At 49.5% G+C, this 14,216-nt stretch overlaps 6 protein-coding genes across 6 annotated transcripts; 3 read left to right on the top strand and 3 right to left on the bottom strand.

Moving 5' to 3' along the window:
• Positions 1-302: 302 nt before the first annotated feature.
• BO83DRAFT_406322 (glycoside hydrolase family 32 protein) lies at positions 303-2,601 on the bottom strand. Its single transcript, XM_025533875.1, has 2 exons — positions 919-2,601; positions 303-850 (listed from the first exon to the last, which is right to left on the bottom strand). The coding sequence occupies exons 1-2, from the start codon at positions 2,318-2,320 to the stop codon at positions 399-401; spliced, it is 1,854 nt and encodes a 617-aa protein (XP_025390394.1). The 5' UTR covers positions 2,321-2,601; the 3' UTR covers positions 303-398.
• Positions 2,602-3,114: 513 nt separating this feature from the next.
• BO83DRAFT_332799 (sugar transporter) lies at positions 3,115-5,167 on the top strand. Its single transcript, XM_025528309.1, has 3 exons — positions 3,115-3,503; positions 3,575-3,871; positions 3,925-5,167. The coding sequence occupies exons 1-3, from the start codon at positions 3,276-3,278 to the stop codon at positions 4,990-4,992; spliced, it is 1,593 nt and encodes a 530-aa protein (XP_025390393.1). The 5' UTR covers positions 3,115-3,275; the 3' UTR covers positions 4,993-5,167.
• On the bottom strand, positions 5,069-7,988 carry BO83DRAFT_376168 (CeGAL family transcription factor). The gene is made up of 5 exons (XM_025530643.1): positions 7,677-7,988; positions 7,410-7,501; positions 6,297-7,325; positions 5,642-6,239; positions 5,069-5,592 (listed from the first exon to the last, which is right to left on the bottom strand). Exons 1-5 carry the CDS (start codon positions 7,806-7,808, stop codon positions 5,317-5,319), a joined length of 2,127 nt encoding a protein of 708 aa, XP_025390392.1. The 5' UTR covers positions 7,809-7,988; the 3' UTR covers positions 5,069-5,316.
• Positions 7,989-8,500: 512 nt separating this feature from the next.
• BO83DRAFT_376166 (amidase) lies at positions 8,501-10,680 on the top strand. The gene is made up of 5 exons (XM_025530642.1): positions 8,501-9,022; positions 9,082-9,103; positions 9,165-9,437; positions 9,492-9,686; positions 9,754-10,680. Exons 1-5 carry the CDS (start codon positions 8,769-8,771, stop codon positions 10,639-10,641), a joined length of 1,632 nt encoding a protein of 543 aa, XP_025390391.1. The 5' UTR covers positions 8,501-8,768; the 3' UTR covers positions 10,642-10,680.
• A 494-nt stretch (positions 10,681-11,174) lies between these two features.
• Positions 11,175-12,540, top strand: BO83DRAFT_332792 (polysaccharide deacetylase family protein). The gene is made up of 4 exons (XM_025528308.1): positions 11,175-11,386; positions 11,465-12,042; positions 12,123-12,226; positions 12,288-12,540. Exons 1-4 carry the CDS (start codon positions 11,281-11,283, stop codon positions 12,421-12,423), a joined length of 924 nt encoding a protein of 307 aa, XP_025390390.1. The 5' UTR covers positions 11,175-11,280; the 3' UTR covers positions 12,424-12,540.
• Positions 12,512-14,069, bottom strand: BO83DRAFT_435253 (replication factor C subunit 4). The gene is made up of 5 exons (XM_025535875.1): positions 13,868-14,069; positions 13,576-13,796; positions 13,415-13,514; positions 12,936-13,358; positions 12,512-12,875 (listed from the first exon to the last, which is right to left on the bottom strand). Exons 1-5 carry the CDS (start codon positions 13,954-13,956, stop codon positions 12,650-12,652), a joined length of 1,059 nt encoding a protein of 352 aa, XP_025390389.1. The 5' UTR covers positions 13,957-14,069; the 3' UTR covers positions 12,512-12,649.
• Positions 14,070-14,216: the final 147 nt, after the last annotated feature.

The following is a 14,216-nucleotide window of genomic DNA, read 5'->3' as shown; positions in this document are numbered from 1 at the left end:
ACGGTTCTCCCATGATAATCATCTGCTATGATACCCATTCGCATATTATCCGGGGTTATTTTTTGCATGACGGAAAAGCCGGTTTAAGTGGGAAAGGCTTCAAGGCATTTGCTTTCAACTTTGCATATCATCATCGAAGTTATGGCGATGGGTGGAGTCTCATCTTCCTTTTCTTTTGGGGATCTTTTTCTGGGGAGCGGGGTCATATGCCATATATACAATTGTATTAAATAAAGATTGAAACGAAACAATGAACCGAGGCTTCTGCATAGCTATGGCTAGTACCAATGCAGATATCAGAGCTCGGTGTCATGATGGTTCTATAATTCTATAATTCTCCAAAATCTAGCCTAACTACTCTGCCATGTGTCAGTTACCATGAATTACAACATGGTATCTCACTCGCGCGTCGAATTGTTCCTCATTCTCAATTGCTCGATCAACGAGACACGATCAGGTTTATTGAGGCCCAACCCATCCCAGCTGTCTGCCTGCAGAAGTATAGCCGGAGGATCATCATGATTAGTCTCTCCCTCAGCGAAGAAACGCAGTTCACACTGGGAGGCTTGGTCAGGTTGCAGATAGATGCGGGTAGAGATGACGGTGCGCTCGTTCACAAACACTTCGAGCACGCTCTTGTCCCAAAACGCATGGATTTGTAACATCTCTTCTTTTTGTTCGCCGGATGGAGTTTCGAGCATGAATAGGGTATGGGGAGCGGTCTCTGGTTCATGGTTAATGCGGGAGTCATGCGGAATTGGTCGTTGGATGCAGAAGGTTTCGCTGGCTGGTTCCCAGTATAGAATTGTACGGCATGGGGGTTCTGCATCGGCTGGTTTGTGTTGGTGTACTGTTAGTAGGAGTAAGAATTGAGAAGCCTATGATGTATGCCGGTGTGAGGGGAAGGAAAAAACATACCGAGGCCATGGCGAATTTCTATGCCTACTCTGCCGCATCGGTCGCTGACAGAGAATTCGGTGTCGATCTCCCATTTAGATGTTGTTAGAGAAAAGTGGGCTTTTGGTGGAGAGATACAACTGTCGAGTGTGCTTAGGGGCAGATGCTCAATATGCATGCTGCTCGTCTTACTGCGAAGAGCTTTAAGTCGTGGGTCTGGGACAACACCCAGCGTCCGGATAGTAAACGTTTCCTGGCTCTCCTCTTGTGCTTCGATCGAGGTGATAGCGATCAACTTCGAGCGCCGAGCTTGTTTGACATGGCGCAGGGTGATCAGTTTCACTACCCGTGGAATAGACAACATGCTGCTCCATCCTTGTTGGTGCCGTAAATCATCTGGCAGGTCATCTTCTGTAATCCAGCAATAGACTATCTGTTGGCCTGTGACTGGGTCCCAGAAGCTATTTGCCGCATAGGCGCAACCGTGATCAAAGACCCCAGAAAATGCATAGGAAGCGAGAGCGTCGGTTGTGCTACGCGGTTGGGTGCTGGAGCAAGGCTTGATGGACATCCAGAGCTGTGCTCGAGGTGTCTTTTTCCGGCTTTTGTCGGGTAAAAGACCTCCCTCAGCCCCCATGAGGATAAACACTCGAGTAACATCCTCGTCGTCCGTCATGGGAATCCAGTTGACGACTTCCCAGTTGACACCCAGATCGCCGGACCAACGGGAAGGTTGGAAATTGAGGCCAACGTCAACTAGCGGTCCCATGTACTTCCACTGTCGTAAGTCGTGAGGATGGATGGAATACACAAAGGCTGTTGGGGTCTGTCCGGCGATCCCTCCGGAGATAAGACCGCAGAGGTCGGAGGATGGAAATGCCTCCGGCTGTTCCTGCATGAACTGCCAGACGCCAACGAAAGGATCCCGCCAGCCTGTTACTTTAACATTCGGGGGAGAGCGTGGTATAACTGGGTTGCAGTCAAGACGCTGCCATGTCAAACCCTGGTCACGCGAAGTGGCTAAACTGACTGACTCGGCGCCAGGCACATACGGCAACGTGTAATGAATGGGAAGGCGTTTCACTGATGTATATATAACAGTAAGGGCATTCGGGACCCCATCTACGGCATTGGGTCGGAAACAGCCTGTAAAGACACCGCACTGGTCATATTCGGTGGTGGGCTGCAGACATGGCTCGGGGTAGACATCCCAATGGAGCAGATCATTAGAAACCGCGTGCCCCCAAGACATATTTCCCCAGTCATTGCCTTTCGGGTTCCACTGGAATGATAGGTGATAGAGCCCGGTTGCAGGATCATGGCCCAGACCGCACGGATCATTCATCCACCCGTGGGGGGCAGTGAAATGGTAGGATGGCTGCCATCGCTGGGCGTCATCTGAGAGGCTAGTTTGCCGCTCCATGCGATTTGATCTCGAGGTGGAAACTGGAAAAGCGATAGCGTTGTGGTTGGTTGCAGAGACGCTTGGAAGTGTCTCGAGGTTGAATCGCTTGTAAATTTCAGTAGTACTCTCTCCATCGGCAAGCAATGAGCGGAAATTTCTCCTATCAGGCAAGCAGCAATCAGTCGTCGCTTTAGTGACGCCTTATCAATATCTCCCGATAAAGCTCAAACGGTCCGGGAGTTAACGGCGGCGGCAGCAGCAGCAGCAGCAGCAAAAATTCGGTCCAGCCGAGCTTGTCTGCCTGTAGTGAGTGGACGATGATTCTCGCTCGAATTGTCACGTCGTGGGGCATGATTCAATCAATCAATCAGTCCCCGGAGGATCTTCGGCGAAATGAACCCCAGACTGAGCACACTCAGTCAGACTCCCCACTCTATTTCAAACATGGATATCCAGCATATTATGGGGAATGAAAAGGTATCGCTACACCAAGTTGCATCAATCAATGGGAAGACTCTGTCCCCAGGACTGGCAAAATTGAATCCAAGCCTATCGTATCCTCCGTATAGGAATCATTCCATCAATTTCCATCACGGATACCAAACACATTCTTCCCCGTAAAAGATCGATCCAATGATAGAGTTTAAGCCAAGGGACGATGACTGGAGATAGGATCCACTAGCGTGGCAAGTGGAGCCACCAGAGAGAAACCCTGCCAGTGTCTGCATCCCATCTTTGCTAAGAGGATTGCTTGGTAGGGCAATAAATAGAATCCCCATGGGCCTGCGACAACAATTTTTCTGGGGACGGGCTGGGTGACGCGTCTTCCCCCCCTTGACATTCTACTAGGTTTTGTTTCTTGCAAGAATATTTCTCTTACCAGGCTGATGGGTTTCTCAACATTGAGGAGATCAATGAAGTATAATGATTGATTGGCGTCTGCGATGCCATTCATTTTCTTGCATTCACATGCATGAGGACAGTCGCAATGGCCAATGAATTGGAAACCCATGCCCCTGACATCATAAAAGATGTCAGTCATGTTCAGCATGTCGATTTCGCCTCAGAGAGCAGAACCCCCTCCAAGGAGCGTACAGTCAATTTCTTTTTGCTTCTGACCTGCGCTGCTTTCGGCTCGGCTTCATTGGTTTTTGGTTTCGATGACAAGATAATATCACCTGTAGCTGCATTGGCGCCATTCGTAAGTGTCAATGAACCCTTTGTGAAAATAACGTCACAGGAATGGTTCCATTGGGCTAACAGCATGATTAGGTCGACAAATATCAAGGGCCTGAGCCACTAACAGGAAAACTGGTCTTGACGGCTCGTAATCAAAGCATTTTATTCTCCATCCCTCTAATCGGTTCCATTCTGGGAGGCTTAGCTGCTTCTCCGCTGAATTCGAGGTTGGGCCGGAAGTGCCCCTTATTGATTGCCTACATAATCTCCATCGGCGGCAGCTTGCTCCAGGTCCTAGCCCCTAACCTGGGGGCATTTGTTTCTGGTCGATTTATCAACGGGATCGCTACAGGGATTGCCAATAGCACGGCTCCCTTGTATCTAGCAGAGGTGTGCATGCCGGTGCTCTAGGCTTTCAGGGAGTCTCACTCACCGTATTACAGGTCGTTCCTGCCTCTATGAGAGGCAGAAGTGTATCGCTGATTAATATTCTCACCCTGGTAGCTGGTGTCCTGGGCACCATTGTGGTGTTGTGCACTCACGACTTGAGGGGCTCGAGTTCGTACCGGATTCCTTTAACAGTCCAATGTGTCCTTCCTGCGTTGCTATTCATCTGGACCTTGCCTCTGCCCGAGAGTCCGCAATGGCTTGTTTCTAAATGCAGGCTGGAACCGGCTCGCAGCAACTTGCGAAGACTGCGCTGCTGCAGTGAACAACGGGTCGATGAGGAGCTTCGAGATATGGAACTTTCCGAAGGACACGCTTCTGATGTGAACGTGTCTTTCATGATAATATTCTCGAAAAAGCACCTTCAGCGCACTTTGACTGCCGGTTCTTTCTATTCTCTGAACCAGGTTTCAGGCATCATTCTTTCAACAACATATAGCACGGTCTTCCTGTCCGGGATTGGCATCGGAGACCCATTCACATTAACTGTGATAGCTTCTTGTTGCACTCTTGCGGGTACAATCGCTGCGCCGTTCATGTTGGACCGGGCTGGCCGCCGCCCTACCGCATTAGCGGGCATGAGCATCCTCTTCGTCATCGACCTTGCGGCTGGTGGTCTGGCGTTCAACAAGGGGAACCGCCATTCAGCCATCGCAATTGCGGCCTTATCCTTTGCATTCAACTTCTTCTGGGCCTCCTCCTTCTCCCCAATATCGACGCTGCTGCCTTCGGAGATGGCGACTCCTAAGCTTCGTCACCATACCATGGCATATACAATCGCCTGCGCCCAGACCACCGCAGTGATCACGACTCTGGTGGTGCCCCAGCTAACAGCACCCGATGCAGCAAATCTGGGGCCAAAAACCTATCTGGTATTTGCCGGCTGCATGGCGTGTATCCTGATCTTTGCCTATCTTTTCATCCCAGAGACCAAAGGCCGCACATTCGTGGAAATTGACGCAATGTATAATGCCAATATCCCTGCACGGAAATGGAGGCAGTATTGGTCTTCGCTCGAGAAGGCCAGTGGCTCTGATCCCCAAGGCTCCACAAAGCCTCCATAGCGGCAGCTTGAAGAGAAAGCCGACTCAACCAGCGGGTGCTGTCATCGGTGTAGGAACTATGAAGCTGTAACACTTATTTCTATGGCGCTGTATTTTATAGTACACTATAGTCTGGCTGTTTTCAGGATCATGGCGTGGTGTGGTGACCTTCAATTGTACCAAAGAGTGCGCTTAGAGCAAATCAAAAAAGATAGGGTAACAGTTTCCTGAACCACTTTGTGATATAACCTAGAACGCCAAATATAAAGTAAGAACACAGAAGAAGAAAAGAAATTTCAGGGTAAGCTACGGAAAGCATGGATGCCGGTAGTATGCAAGCTCTTATTATTGTGAGCCCCAGGCATGACCGGTGCCGTCCAATGAGCTCAGTAATGTTCGATACCTTTCCATGAAAGGATGGTTTCCACCTCGCAGACTGTTCAACAGTAAGAGAAAATCTTCCGTTAGAGTTTTGGAGACCAATTGACTACCAGCCATTGGTATCTGAGGGCTGGGCATGGTTCTCGCTGGTGATGCCAATGTGGTGCCCTTCGCAAGAGGCATCTGGACATTGAACAAGACGCTAATGGCGCCGACTGCAATGTCGTACAACTTCTCGGCCTACTTTGGTTAGCAAACCTGATGGAAGGATATTCAAGGTTGTACATACAAGCCCAATTCCGTGAGCTTCCATAGAGCTCAGCCGCAAGGATCGACAGATGTCAAGCGTTTCTTTTGCAATAGATACGGCGTAGTGGAGCCCCAGTTCATGGTGCTCAGATGCAGGCCGCAGTAGCCCATGAGTGGAACAGAGCACCCAAATACGATTCTGAAGCCATTTTTTCGTGATAAAGACGTCTGCACATTGCGTTTCTCGTAGACCTATTGCCGGCCGGTTTCCCTGGTTATCGCCCAGGGTTGACTTAGAGCGCTCAAACCAGTCGTAGCCTTTATATCGTTCCGACTCACTAACTCGGCTAAGATTCTGATGGATCGTTAAGGCCTTGGCTTCCGTAAGCTTCTCGCAGTATCCAGCGCTGATGTTGCATCTTTGGTTCCAGCAATCGACAACATCCTCGTCAATAGCATCAAACAATTCCATCAGACGAGCGAGGCCCATCATCCCCTCGGCATCTTTTTCGTTATGGACAATGATGCCAGACACCACACTATGGGTGGCAGTATGAATGAAGTCATGAACAGGTCGCATGCTGAAGCCTGGTCGACCCCAGAAAGTGATGGGATGCCTTCGCTGTAATGCATAAGCTCTGTAGGAATGGTTAGTTAGTGACAACTCCAAGAAGCCCGATCCAAATGTACAGTACCTCTCCGTGATTGACAGAACTAGATACGTCCGTAAGCGTTGTCCCTTCTCGTCGCTGGGTAAATCTCGATACGAATCCGGGTTGTTCAACCCCATTGTAGCAGCAAGGTCGAGAGCCTCCCTTAGGCGGAGCCATGCGGCGTTATGCTGGTTGCTGCCAAACAGGCACCCGAACAGGAAGAAACTGGTAAGGACCGCTTCAACTGTTGGGTGTTCTCCGAAATCAGAGCAGCTTCGCATTTTGGTCGCTTCGTTCATCATGGACCGAGCTTGGTTGGCCCGAGAAGAAGACGTCGGTCGCTCGGCGATTTCAATTGGTTGGGTAAGGGAAAATGCGCACAATGCGAGAAGCATTGCACCAAATTGCGGGTTTCTGCGATGCTCCTGGGACAACATTCGGATGAATAGTGATGAACGGTTTAGCACCGGTAATGTTGGATGCAAACGATCAAAATAGACGTCAATCCAGGGTATCATGTTTGCTTCCACAATGGATGAGGGCCAGAGCGTGTTTGTTTCATTTGGGGGTGGATGGAGGACACTGGGCCCGGACATGGGTACACTTGCTGCCTCTACTGGGTGTGGCTGTAGACCTGCAGAAGCAGCCTCTGTTTGTATGATAGATGGAAGCGAGGCTTTCAGGTAGATGTTACTGCCCGGAAAATCGAACACGGGTACCTGAGCATCCAGTGTATCTGGAAGCCAGTATTCGACATCAGTGCGCTCATTCCAATTGACGCCGCTATTACTATGAGTTTCAATTTGAGGGGCCCCGGAATTCCAATTAGGGGCAATTGGGGTGGGTGGTTGAGGATGAGAAAGCTCCACGGGTACCGAGGAGGCCTCACTATGCATGGGCCAGTGTGCGGCATCCTGAATTGGCTGGACGGCATTGGAGCTCCCATCTCCCCGGGATGGTGACTCCGTTTGATAAGCGAAAGCACCTGGGAGGGGGTTGGAGGCTACTTGGCTCTGTGAGCTATTCAAGCCCGGTAAGTTGGTTTGCTGCTGCCGGATCTGAGACACACGGCTTTCCATACGCAACGGATTAGAATGGTTAGATTGATAAACATAAAAGCAAGCAAGTCAGAGCCAGGCAAGCATTCAGACTCACTGTCCAGTGGGACCACGTTTCTTCTGCGGTTGAAAAAAGGTGCATTCAAAGCCCATGGAAATACATGCCCGGCATGGTTGGGATAGACTACACTGCAGTTACTGAGGCGATTAGCTCGGCCGGCCAGACTCGGAAAGACATTCAAGTCAAAGTACACGGGTGGACCTCGGAGGTTTTTTTGGGGGGGAAAGAACTAAGGAAAAGAAAAACAGATAGGGGGACCCCAGATCGGAAGGAGGTCCGTAGGAATTTAAGTATATTACTTGCCTTGATCTTGCGGAACTTGCATTGGTCGCACGCACGTTTCGCAATTGCGCCGGAGGACTTCTTTCGGGACTCGGTGCGGATGGCACCGGTCATCGCTGATGTTGCAGCGGCACCAGAGTCGGGGGGATTCATGGTGGCATGTCCTCAAAATTATTGAGGCTGAATGGTGAAGAAAGGAACTTAGTAATCGAGAGACAAGTAGCAAAAAGACAACATTGAACAATGCATCTCACGAGTCATGAGCATTGTTGTGAACAGGTCAAAATTGTTTTCCTACACGCCTCGGAGCTCACAGCCAGTGATGGAAGGCGTCGGCAGCTGAGTGAGGAGAAACGGGGAGATTCGAAGGGGAAAAGCTGGCCGGCGTGTGGCCGGTGTTTCCAGTTGTGGATTTGATCCTGGTGGGGATTCATTCCCCCACTCCAATTCTATTTCTAATCCAATCCTTTTTCTCTCTCCCTCTTGAAACAAACTGACTTTATTTTTCGAAGGCAGTCTTGAATACAATTATCGTTTCCCCAGATTCTCTTTGAGCATTGTCTTTTTCAAATACGTTTTAAGCATTATCTTCCGCTTGGGCAGTCTCCCCCGTAAATAAACCATTTGCCGGTTGATCAGCGATCCCCCGGAATTACTTCGGCGTGCCTGACTAGCCAAGGTTCAATCAATCCAAATGCAGTCTAATTTGTTCTGTTAGAATCTAATCTACCGATGGGGGTCGTTTTTTCTTATCAAGACTGAATTCCGATTACTCCGCACGAATGCCTGGCTTCGCTATCAAATGACCCTTGTATCCCGTAGTTAACCCCACCTTCAACGAGTTGTACTGCTTGACTTTCCCGTATCTGCTCCGAGAATTGCCAGGTAGTATACTACTGACTACTAGTTGATGACTCCGATTTATAATTGGGGCCCGCACTAGCAGATAAGTTCTGGTGCGGACACCAACTCATAACTCTGACATTAATCTGTTAGTACTATCATATATACTACTATCAAAGGAGGAAGTGACGACTACGGGCATAAGACCTTTTGATCCCATTTGTTCTTCGATACTAACTAGGTTAACCATCTTGAAATATCTTTACCATAATGGGAAGCCTCCAGTCGTGGGAGCAAATTGTTTCCCGGAAGCGTTCTCTACGGAATCAGCTCCTAAAGCCGTATCAAGTCAACGATATCGACCGGCGTATCCCCAAGCTGCTCTCTGTCCAGGAGCGCACGTGTATCCATGAAGATCCTGCAATCCAGGAGATCACAGACATCGACAGCGTACCTAGGCTTTTCGAATGCCTGAAATCGGGCAAATACACAGCTGAGCAGACGACATTAGCTTTTATCAAAAGGTGACCTGCATTGCCCTTTCTAGCTTTATCCCCACTCTGACTGACCCTCTTGACACCAGAGCTGTGGTAGCCCATCAGTTGGTAGGTGGAACTGGCATAGACAAGCTTCTATAGATCACCACTAATAAACATGATCCGACAGACCAACTGCCTCACGGAAATTGTGTTCGAAGATGCCTTAGAACAAGCCCGGCAACTTGACCATGCCTTTAAACAAACCGGTCAAATCAAGGGACCACTCCACGGCATTCCGGTTACAGTAAAAGATCAGTTCAATGTCAAGGGTGTTGACACCACACTTGGCTATGTGGGACGTTCTTTTGCCCCCGCTACAGAAGATGCAGTCCTAGTGCAAATGCTGAAGGATATGGGCGCTATTGTGCTGGCGAAAACCAATCTACCACAGAGTATAATGGTTAGTATCGACTTACCTCGTCAATGAAGGCCACGGTTCTGACCTGTAACTTAGTGGGCTGAAACAGACAATCCGCTTTGGGGACTGACCGTCAACCCACGGAATCCTGAATTTACACCAGGCGGTTCTACCGGAGGGGAAGCTGTTCTATTGGCATTGCACGGCTCTATCCTGGGATACGGAACAGACATCGGTGGCAGTGTGAGGATTCCTCAGAGTCACATGGGTCTGTATAGCCTGAAGCCTACTGTAAGTCCAACCACCTTCCCAGATCTGCTAAGGTAAAGTGAACTGACCTGACTGACAAACGCTATAGAGCAGTAGGCTTCCGTATCATGGCGTACCGGTGTCTACCGAAGGGCAGGAGCATGTTCCCTCTTCAGTTGGCCCCATGGCACGAGATCTATCATCTCTCTGCTATGTAAGCCGACTGATTGCTAATGCACATCCGTGGCAGTTAGACCCCAAATGTACCCCGTTACCCTGGAACGACAGCGCACACGAAGAAGTCCAGAACCGGCCTATGGTGATTGGACTCATTTTAGACGATGGAGTGGTGAAGGTTCATCCTCCCATCGAGAGAGCGCTCCGGGATATTGCTGCAAAACTTGAAACGCACGGCCACGAGCTAGTCCTCTGGGATGCTTCCGATCATCTAGAATATATCCAACTCATGGATACTTTCTACACTGTGGATGGGGGTGAAGACATCCGCCGCGATGTGGAAGCTGCCGGGGAGCCTTATATTCCCCACGTGGAAGCATTGGTGAATCGCGGAAAGGCCATTTCCGTCTACGAGTACTGGCAGCTCAACAAGAAGAAAATTGCGCTGCAGAAGAAATACTTGGATAAATGGAACGCAACACGCTCTCCCTCTGGGAAGCCCATTGATGTACTCTTGGCCCCGACAACGCCCCATCCTGCTATTCCCCACCGAACGCTGCGGTGGGTTGGATATACGAAAATCTGGAATTTCCTTGATTACTCCGCTGTTACATTCCCAGTGGATCAGGTGCGGGCTGAGGTGGACGAACTGCCAGCAGGATATCAACCGAGGAATGAACTGGACGCATGGAATTGGGGGCTTTACAATGCGGAGGCTATGGATGGTCATCCGATTAATGTTCAAATCATCGGCAAGAAACTAGAAGAGGAGAAGGTCCTAGGAGCAGCGACTGCTATTGAGAAGATTTGGCGCAGCTAGTTTGAGACATCTATAGCATAGTCCAATAGTCCAATCTCGGTGTGTCTCTAAGTTACTCTAGATAATCATCTAGATATCTCCATCGCTCCGAACGCAACCCCCACTTTCCCGCGAGACTTACTCCAACCGGGCCGTTGGAGTCACTGCCAGAAGTGGAGGCGCTACTGTTGGAGTAAGCCAATGTACTGTGTTTCAATCCTGAGCAGGTACTAACTAGTTAGTATCTAGATAGCTAGCAGACTAATCAGACTAGATCGAATCATGACAGTTATCGACTAAATAATACTGAGTACTAAATGGCTACAGTAGCATCTGTATACTGATAAGACTCTCCATTGCTGTAGTACCGACTCTCTCCATGCCCGGTTATCGCGCCTTATCTTCTCCCCCTCCGATCAGTTATCGCATATGACCAAATTAGTCGGTCCCCCCCTCCTCGATCCCCTCACTGATCGACTATATAAAAGAATAGCCAATGACCAAGGTTGGGGGTAGTGTGTTACCCCTCGGTTAAACGTGTAGACTTGACTGCCTGCTTCTCACTCAATCCACTTACATCTCCGACACATAGGTCTCTGCCACATCATCTGAAATTTAAACCCAATCTCCCCAACACAGAAAAAAAAAAAAAACACCAACATGGGCAAGAAGCGCGTTCTCGTCAGTTATGGCGTCGACATTGATGCCGTCGCCGGTTGGCTGGGATCCTACGGCGGCGAGGACAGTTCCAACGATATCAGTAGAGGTAAGTAAAAGCCCAAACAATAAATAGAAACAACACCCAACCGATAGTAGTGGTAGTACACTCACTCACAACCTGCAGGACTCTGGGCCGGCCACATCGGCACCACACGTCTCCTCAAACTCTTCTCCAAATACAACATCAAAGCCACTTTCTTCATCCCCGGCCACTCACTCGAAACCTTCCCCGAAGAATGCGCCATGGTACGAGACGCCGGCCACGAAATCGGCCTGCACGGCTACACACACGAAAACCCCTCCGACATGACCCTCGAGCAGCAACGCGACATCCTCGATAAGACCTATCACCTACTGTACGAGTTCACTGGCAAGCCGCCGCGGGGCATCGTTGCGCCATGGTGGGAAACCAGTAAAGAGATGGCCGATTTGTTGCTCTCCTATGGAATTGAATATGATCATTCCATGTCTCATCATGATTGTCAGATGTATTGGTTGAGAACGGGCGATACTTGGACTAAGATTGATTATTCCCAAAAGGCGGAGACTTGGATGAAGCCGCTGGTTAGGGGTCAGGATACGGGGCTCGTGGAGATCCCGGGCAATTGGTATATTGATGATTTGCCGCCTATGATGTTTATCAAGTCCGCGCCGAATAGTCATGGTTGGGTGAATCCTAAGGATGTTGAGGAGCTTTGGAAGGTGAGTTCGCTTCTTTTCTGTCCTAGGGGGTTTAAGTCGTTGGAACTTGGGGCCTTTTGATGTAACTGATGTTCTGGCAGGATCATTTTGACTACTTCTATCGCGAGTACGATGAGTTTGTCTTCCCCATGACTATTCATCCTGATGTGTCGGGTCGTCCGCATGTTCTTCTTATGCATGAGAGGTAAGTTGGGTGATTGTCTGGTTCGAACTCTCATGTGGGGTGCCTTGCTGATCGGATCTAGAATCATTGAATATATCAACAAGCACGAGGGCGTGGAATGGGTCACTTTTGAACAGATGTGCGATGATTTCAAGAGCAAGAACAAGCCGCCGGAGGGCGCTAGGATGCCTTCTGCTCCCATGCCTGCAAGGAAGTGAACCCTGACTGTTGAGCTGGCCACGAGTTGCATAGTCTCCAACATGCATGTTCTATGATGTATGAATTGAGCCTAATGAATGATACCGGGAGTCTGTATCAATGATAACTTGAAAATCAAAAGCGTTCGACATATGCTAAATACCCCAGGGCTTGATATAGCCTTGCTTTGTAAACGCCCCAAACTCCAAGTTATGCCTGCATCTAATTTACACTTTCATTTTCATCTCAATTCTTCGGTGGCTCAAAGAGCTGCGGCTTCATGTTGATCTTGCAAAGCTTCGCAACGCAGCCGCTGAGTTGGAGCAGTGACTGCACGCCGTCTAGGATGCGCATGTGCGTGAAGCCAATTTCCCGGATGAATTCCAGCTTGGAATGTTCTGACAGAGTGGGAATTGTCTTGGTGACACGGAACATGGTGCTGATGATATCATGGGAGGAATACCCCAAATCCCTAGAGATACAGTCAAAATAAATCCACAAACGTATAGTTAGACTGTAATGGGATACATACCATAATTCATTGAGTGTCTCCAACGCCGCATCAATCTTGCCTTCCCAGCAAGCCTTGATCATTGCCTGGACCTTGATCGGGTGCGGGCTGTCGACTACCCTGAAAACGTTGTCCCCACTGACGAAACCAAAACCCGACCATGTACTCTGCAGGTTGTTGATAGCCTGACGCATGTCTCCCTCAGCACTGAATACCAGGGCGGCAATGCCCTCTTCGTTATGTTCCACTTTCTCGGCGTCGCATACTTGCTTCAGGCGCTTGACGATTTGCGCATCGGTCAACCGAGCATAACGTAGGATAGCGCATCGCGACTGAATCGGCTCGATGATCTTGTTTGACTGGTTACAGGCGAACGCAAATCGTGTCGTCGATGAGTAAATTTCCATTGTACGCCGCAATGCTTGCTGGGCACCTGATGTCATACTGTACCATGCGTGAGCATCCAAGACAGACGATATAGCTCATTGTCCAGTACGTACCTATCGGCTTCGTCAAGGATGACAAGCTTATGGCGACCAGGGGGCAAGGTGACTTTCTTCTGGGCAAAGCCCTTAATCCGGTTTCGTACCACGTCGATACCTGTAGAGCAGATCAGATTAAAGCCGCCTCTCGTATCCCTCTCATAGTGCGGTAGATGTACCTCTTTCATCACTAGCATTGAGCTCCAGAACCGCCTCCTTATATGCGTCCCCCAATAGCTGTCTCGCCAAACACAAGATCGAAGTTGTCTTTCCGATACCAGGCATGCCCGAGATGATAACGTGCGGCATGTTTCCATCCTTAGCGATAATCTTCAAGCGCTCGACTGTTTCTGTGTTTCCAACGATGTCATCGAGGAATACTGGGCGATATTTCTCTACCCTGTTTTTAAAGATTGACAATTAAATTCGGCATTCTAAGCTGGCTTTGGTGCTGGGACCTGGTGTACGTACCAGGGCAATTCATAGTCAGGAGGGGCGCCAGCCGTATGCGCCTTGAGGCCATTGCGAGAGGCACTGGCCGAGGATTCGGCTTGAACCATAGCGAATAATGACTTGATGTAAATTTTATGCAACCTCAGACTGAATGGGTTTCGTTGTGTGCTAGACCGAGAGCAGGAGCAAAAGCGCAGATGATGGGTTAGAATTGAAGAAGCGGGAGACGCGAAAGTCGAGGCGGAGACGCGTCGGCATAGATTTGGCCCAAAAGGGTAGTTATTGTTCGCCGGTGCTGAAGCCAAAAGCGACTGGACTCCTGCACGATCCCAAAGATTTTCATTCGTTACGATGGGATAATGCAAAT

This window comes from Aspergillus eucalypticola (assembly GCF_003184535.1).
Source record: "Aspergillus eucalypticola CBS 122712 chromosome Unknown BO83scaffold_6, whole genome shotgun sequence".
NCBI lineage: Eukaryota > Fungi > Ascomycota > Eurotiomycetes > Eurotiales > Aspergillaceae > Aspergillus > Aspergillus eucalypticola.
This window is presented reverse-complemented; position numbering and strand designations above follow the sequence as displayed.

Excerpts from the sequence above, each read along its gene's own strand:
- BO83DRAFT_406322 (XM_025533875.1), bottom strand. The coding sequence starts at position 2,320 with ATGGAGCGGCAAACTAGCCTCTCAGATGACGCCCAGCGATGGCAGCCA. Across the intron at positions 851-918 it reads AGAAATTCGCCATGGCCTCG|TACACCAACACAAACCAGCC; the intron begins GTATGTTTTTTC and ends TCCTACTAACAG.
- BO83DRAFT_332799 (XM_025528309.1), top strand. The coding sequence starts at position 3,276 with ATGAGGACAGTCGCAATGGCCAATGAATTGGAAACCCATGCCCCTGAC. Across the intron at positions 3,504-3,574 it reads TAGCTGCATTGGCGCCATTC|GTCGACAAATATCAAGGGCC; the intron begins GTAAGTGTCAAT and ends CAGCATGATTAG. Across the intron at positions 3,872-3,924 it reads CTCCCTTGTATCTAGCAGAG|GTCGTTCCTGCCTCTATGAG; the intron begins GTGTGCATGCCG and ends ACCGTATTACAG.
- BO83DRAFT_376168 (XM_025530643.1), bottom strand. The coding sequence starts at position 7,808 with ATGAATCCCCCCGACTCTGGTGCCGCTGCAACATCAGCGATGACCGGT. Across the intron at positions 7,502-7,676 it reads GCAAGTTCCGCAAGATCAAG|TGTAGTCTATCCCAACCATG; the intron begins GCAAGTAATATA and ends CAGTAACTGCAG. Across the intron at positions 7,326-7,409 it reads AAACGTGGTCCCACTGGACA|CCGTGTGTCTCAGATCCGGC; the intron begins GTGAGTCTGAAT and ends GCGTATGGAAAG.
- BO83DRAFT_376166 (XM_025530642.1), top strand. The coding sequence starts at position 8,769 with ATGGGAAGCCTCCAGTCGTGGGAGCAAATTGTTTCCCGGAAGCGTTCT. Across the intron at positions 9,023-9,081 it reads ACATTAGCTTTTATCAAAAG|AGCTGTGGTAGCCCATCAGT; the intron begins GTGACCTGCATT and ends TCTTGACACCAG. Across the intron at positions 9,104-9,164 it reads CTGTGGTAGCCCATCAGTTG|ACCAACTGCCTCACGGAAAT; the intron begins GTAGGTGGAACT and ends ATGATCCGACAG.
- BO83DRAFT_332792 (XM_025528308.1), top strand. The coding sequence starts at position 11,281 with ATGGGCAAGAAGCGCGTTCTCGTCAGTTATGGCGTCGACATTGATGCC. Across the intron at positions 11,387-11,464 it reads TTCCAACGATATCAGTAGAG|GACTCTGGGCCGGCCACATC; the intron begins GTAAGTAAAAGC and ends CACAACCTGCAG. Across the intron at positions 12,227-12,287 it reads GTTCTTCTTATGCATGAGAG|AATCATTGAATATATCAACA; the intron begins GTAAGTTGGGTG and ends GATCGGATCTAG.
- BO83DRAFT_435253 (XM_025535875.1), bottom strand. The coding sequence starts at position 13,956 with ATGGTTCAAGCCGAATCCTCGGCCAGTGCCTCTCGCAATGGCCTCAAG. Across the intron at positions 13,797-13,867 it reads CCTGACTATGAATTGCCCTG|GGTAGAGAAATATCGCCCAG; the intron begins GTACGTACACCA and ends CTTTAAAAACAG. Across the intron at positions 12,876-12,935 it reads GAGACACTCAATGAATTATG|GGATTTGGGGTATTCCTCCC; the intron begins GTATGTATCCCA and ends CTGTATCTCTAG.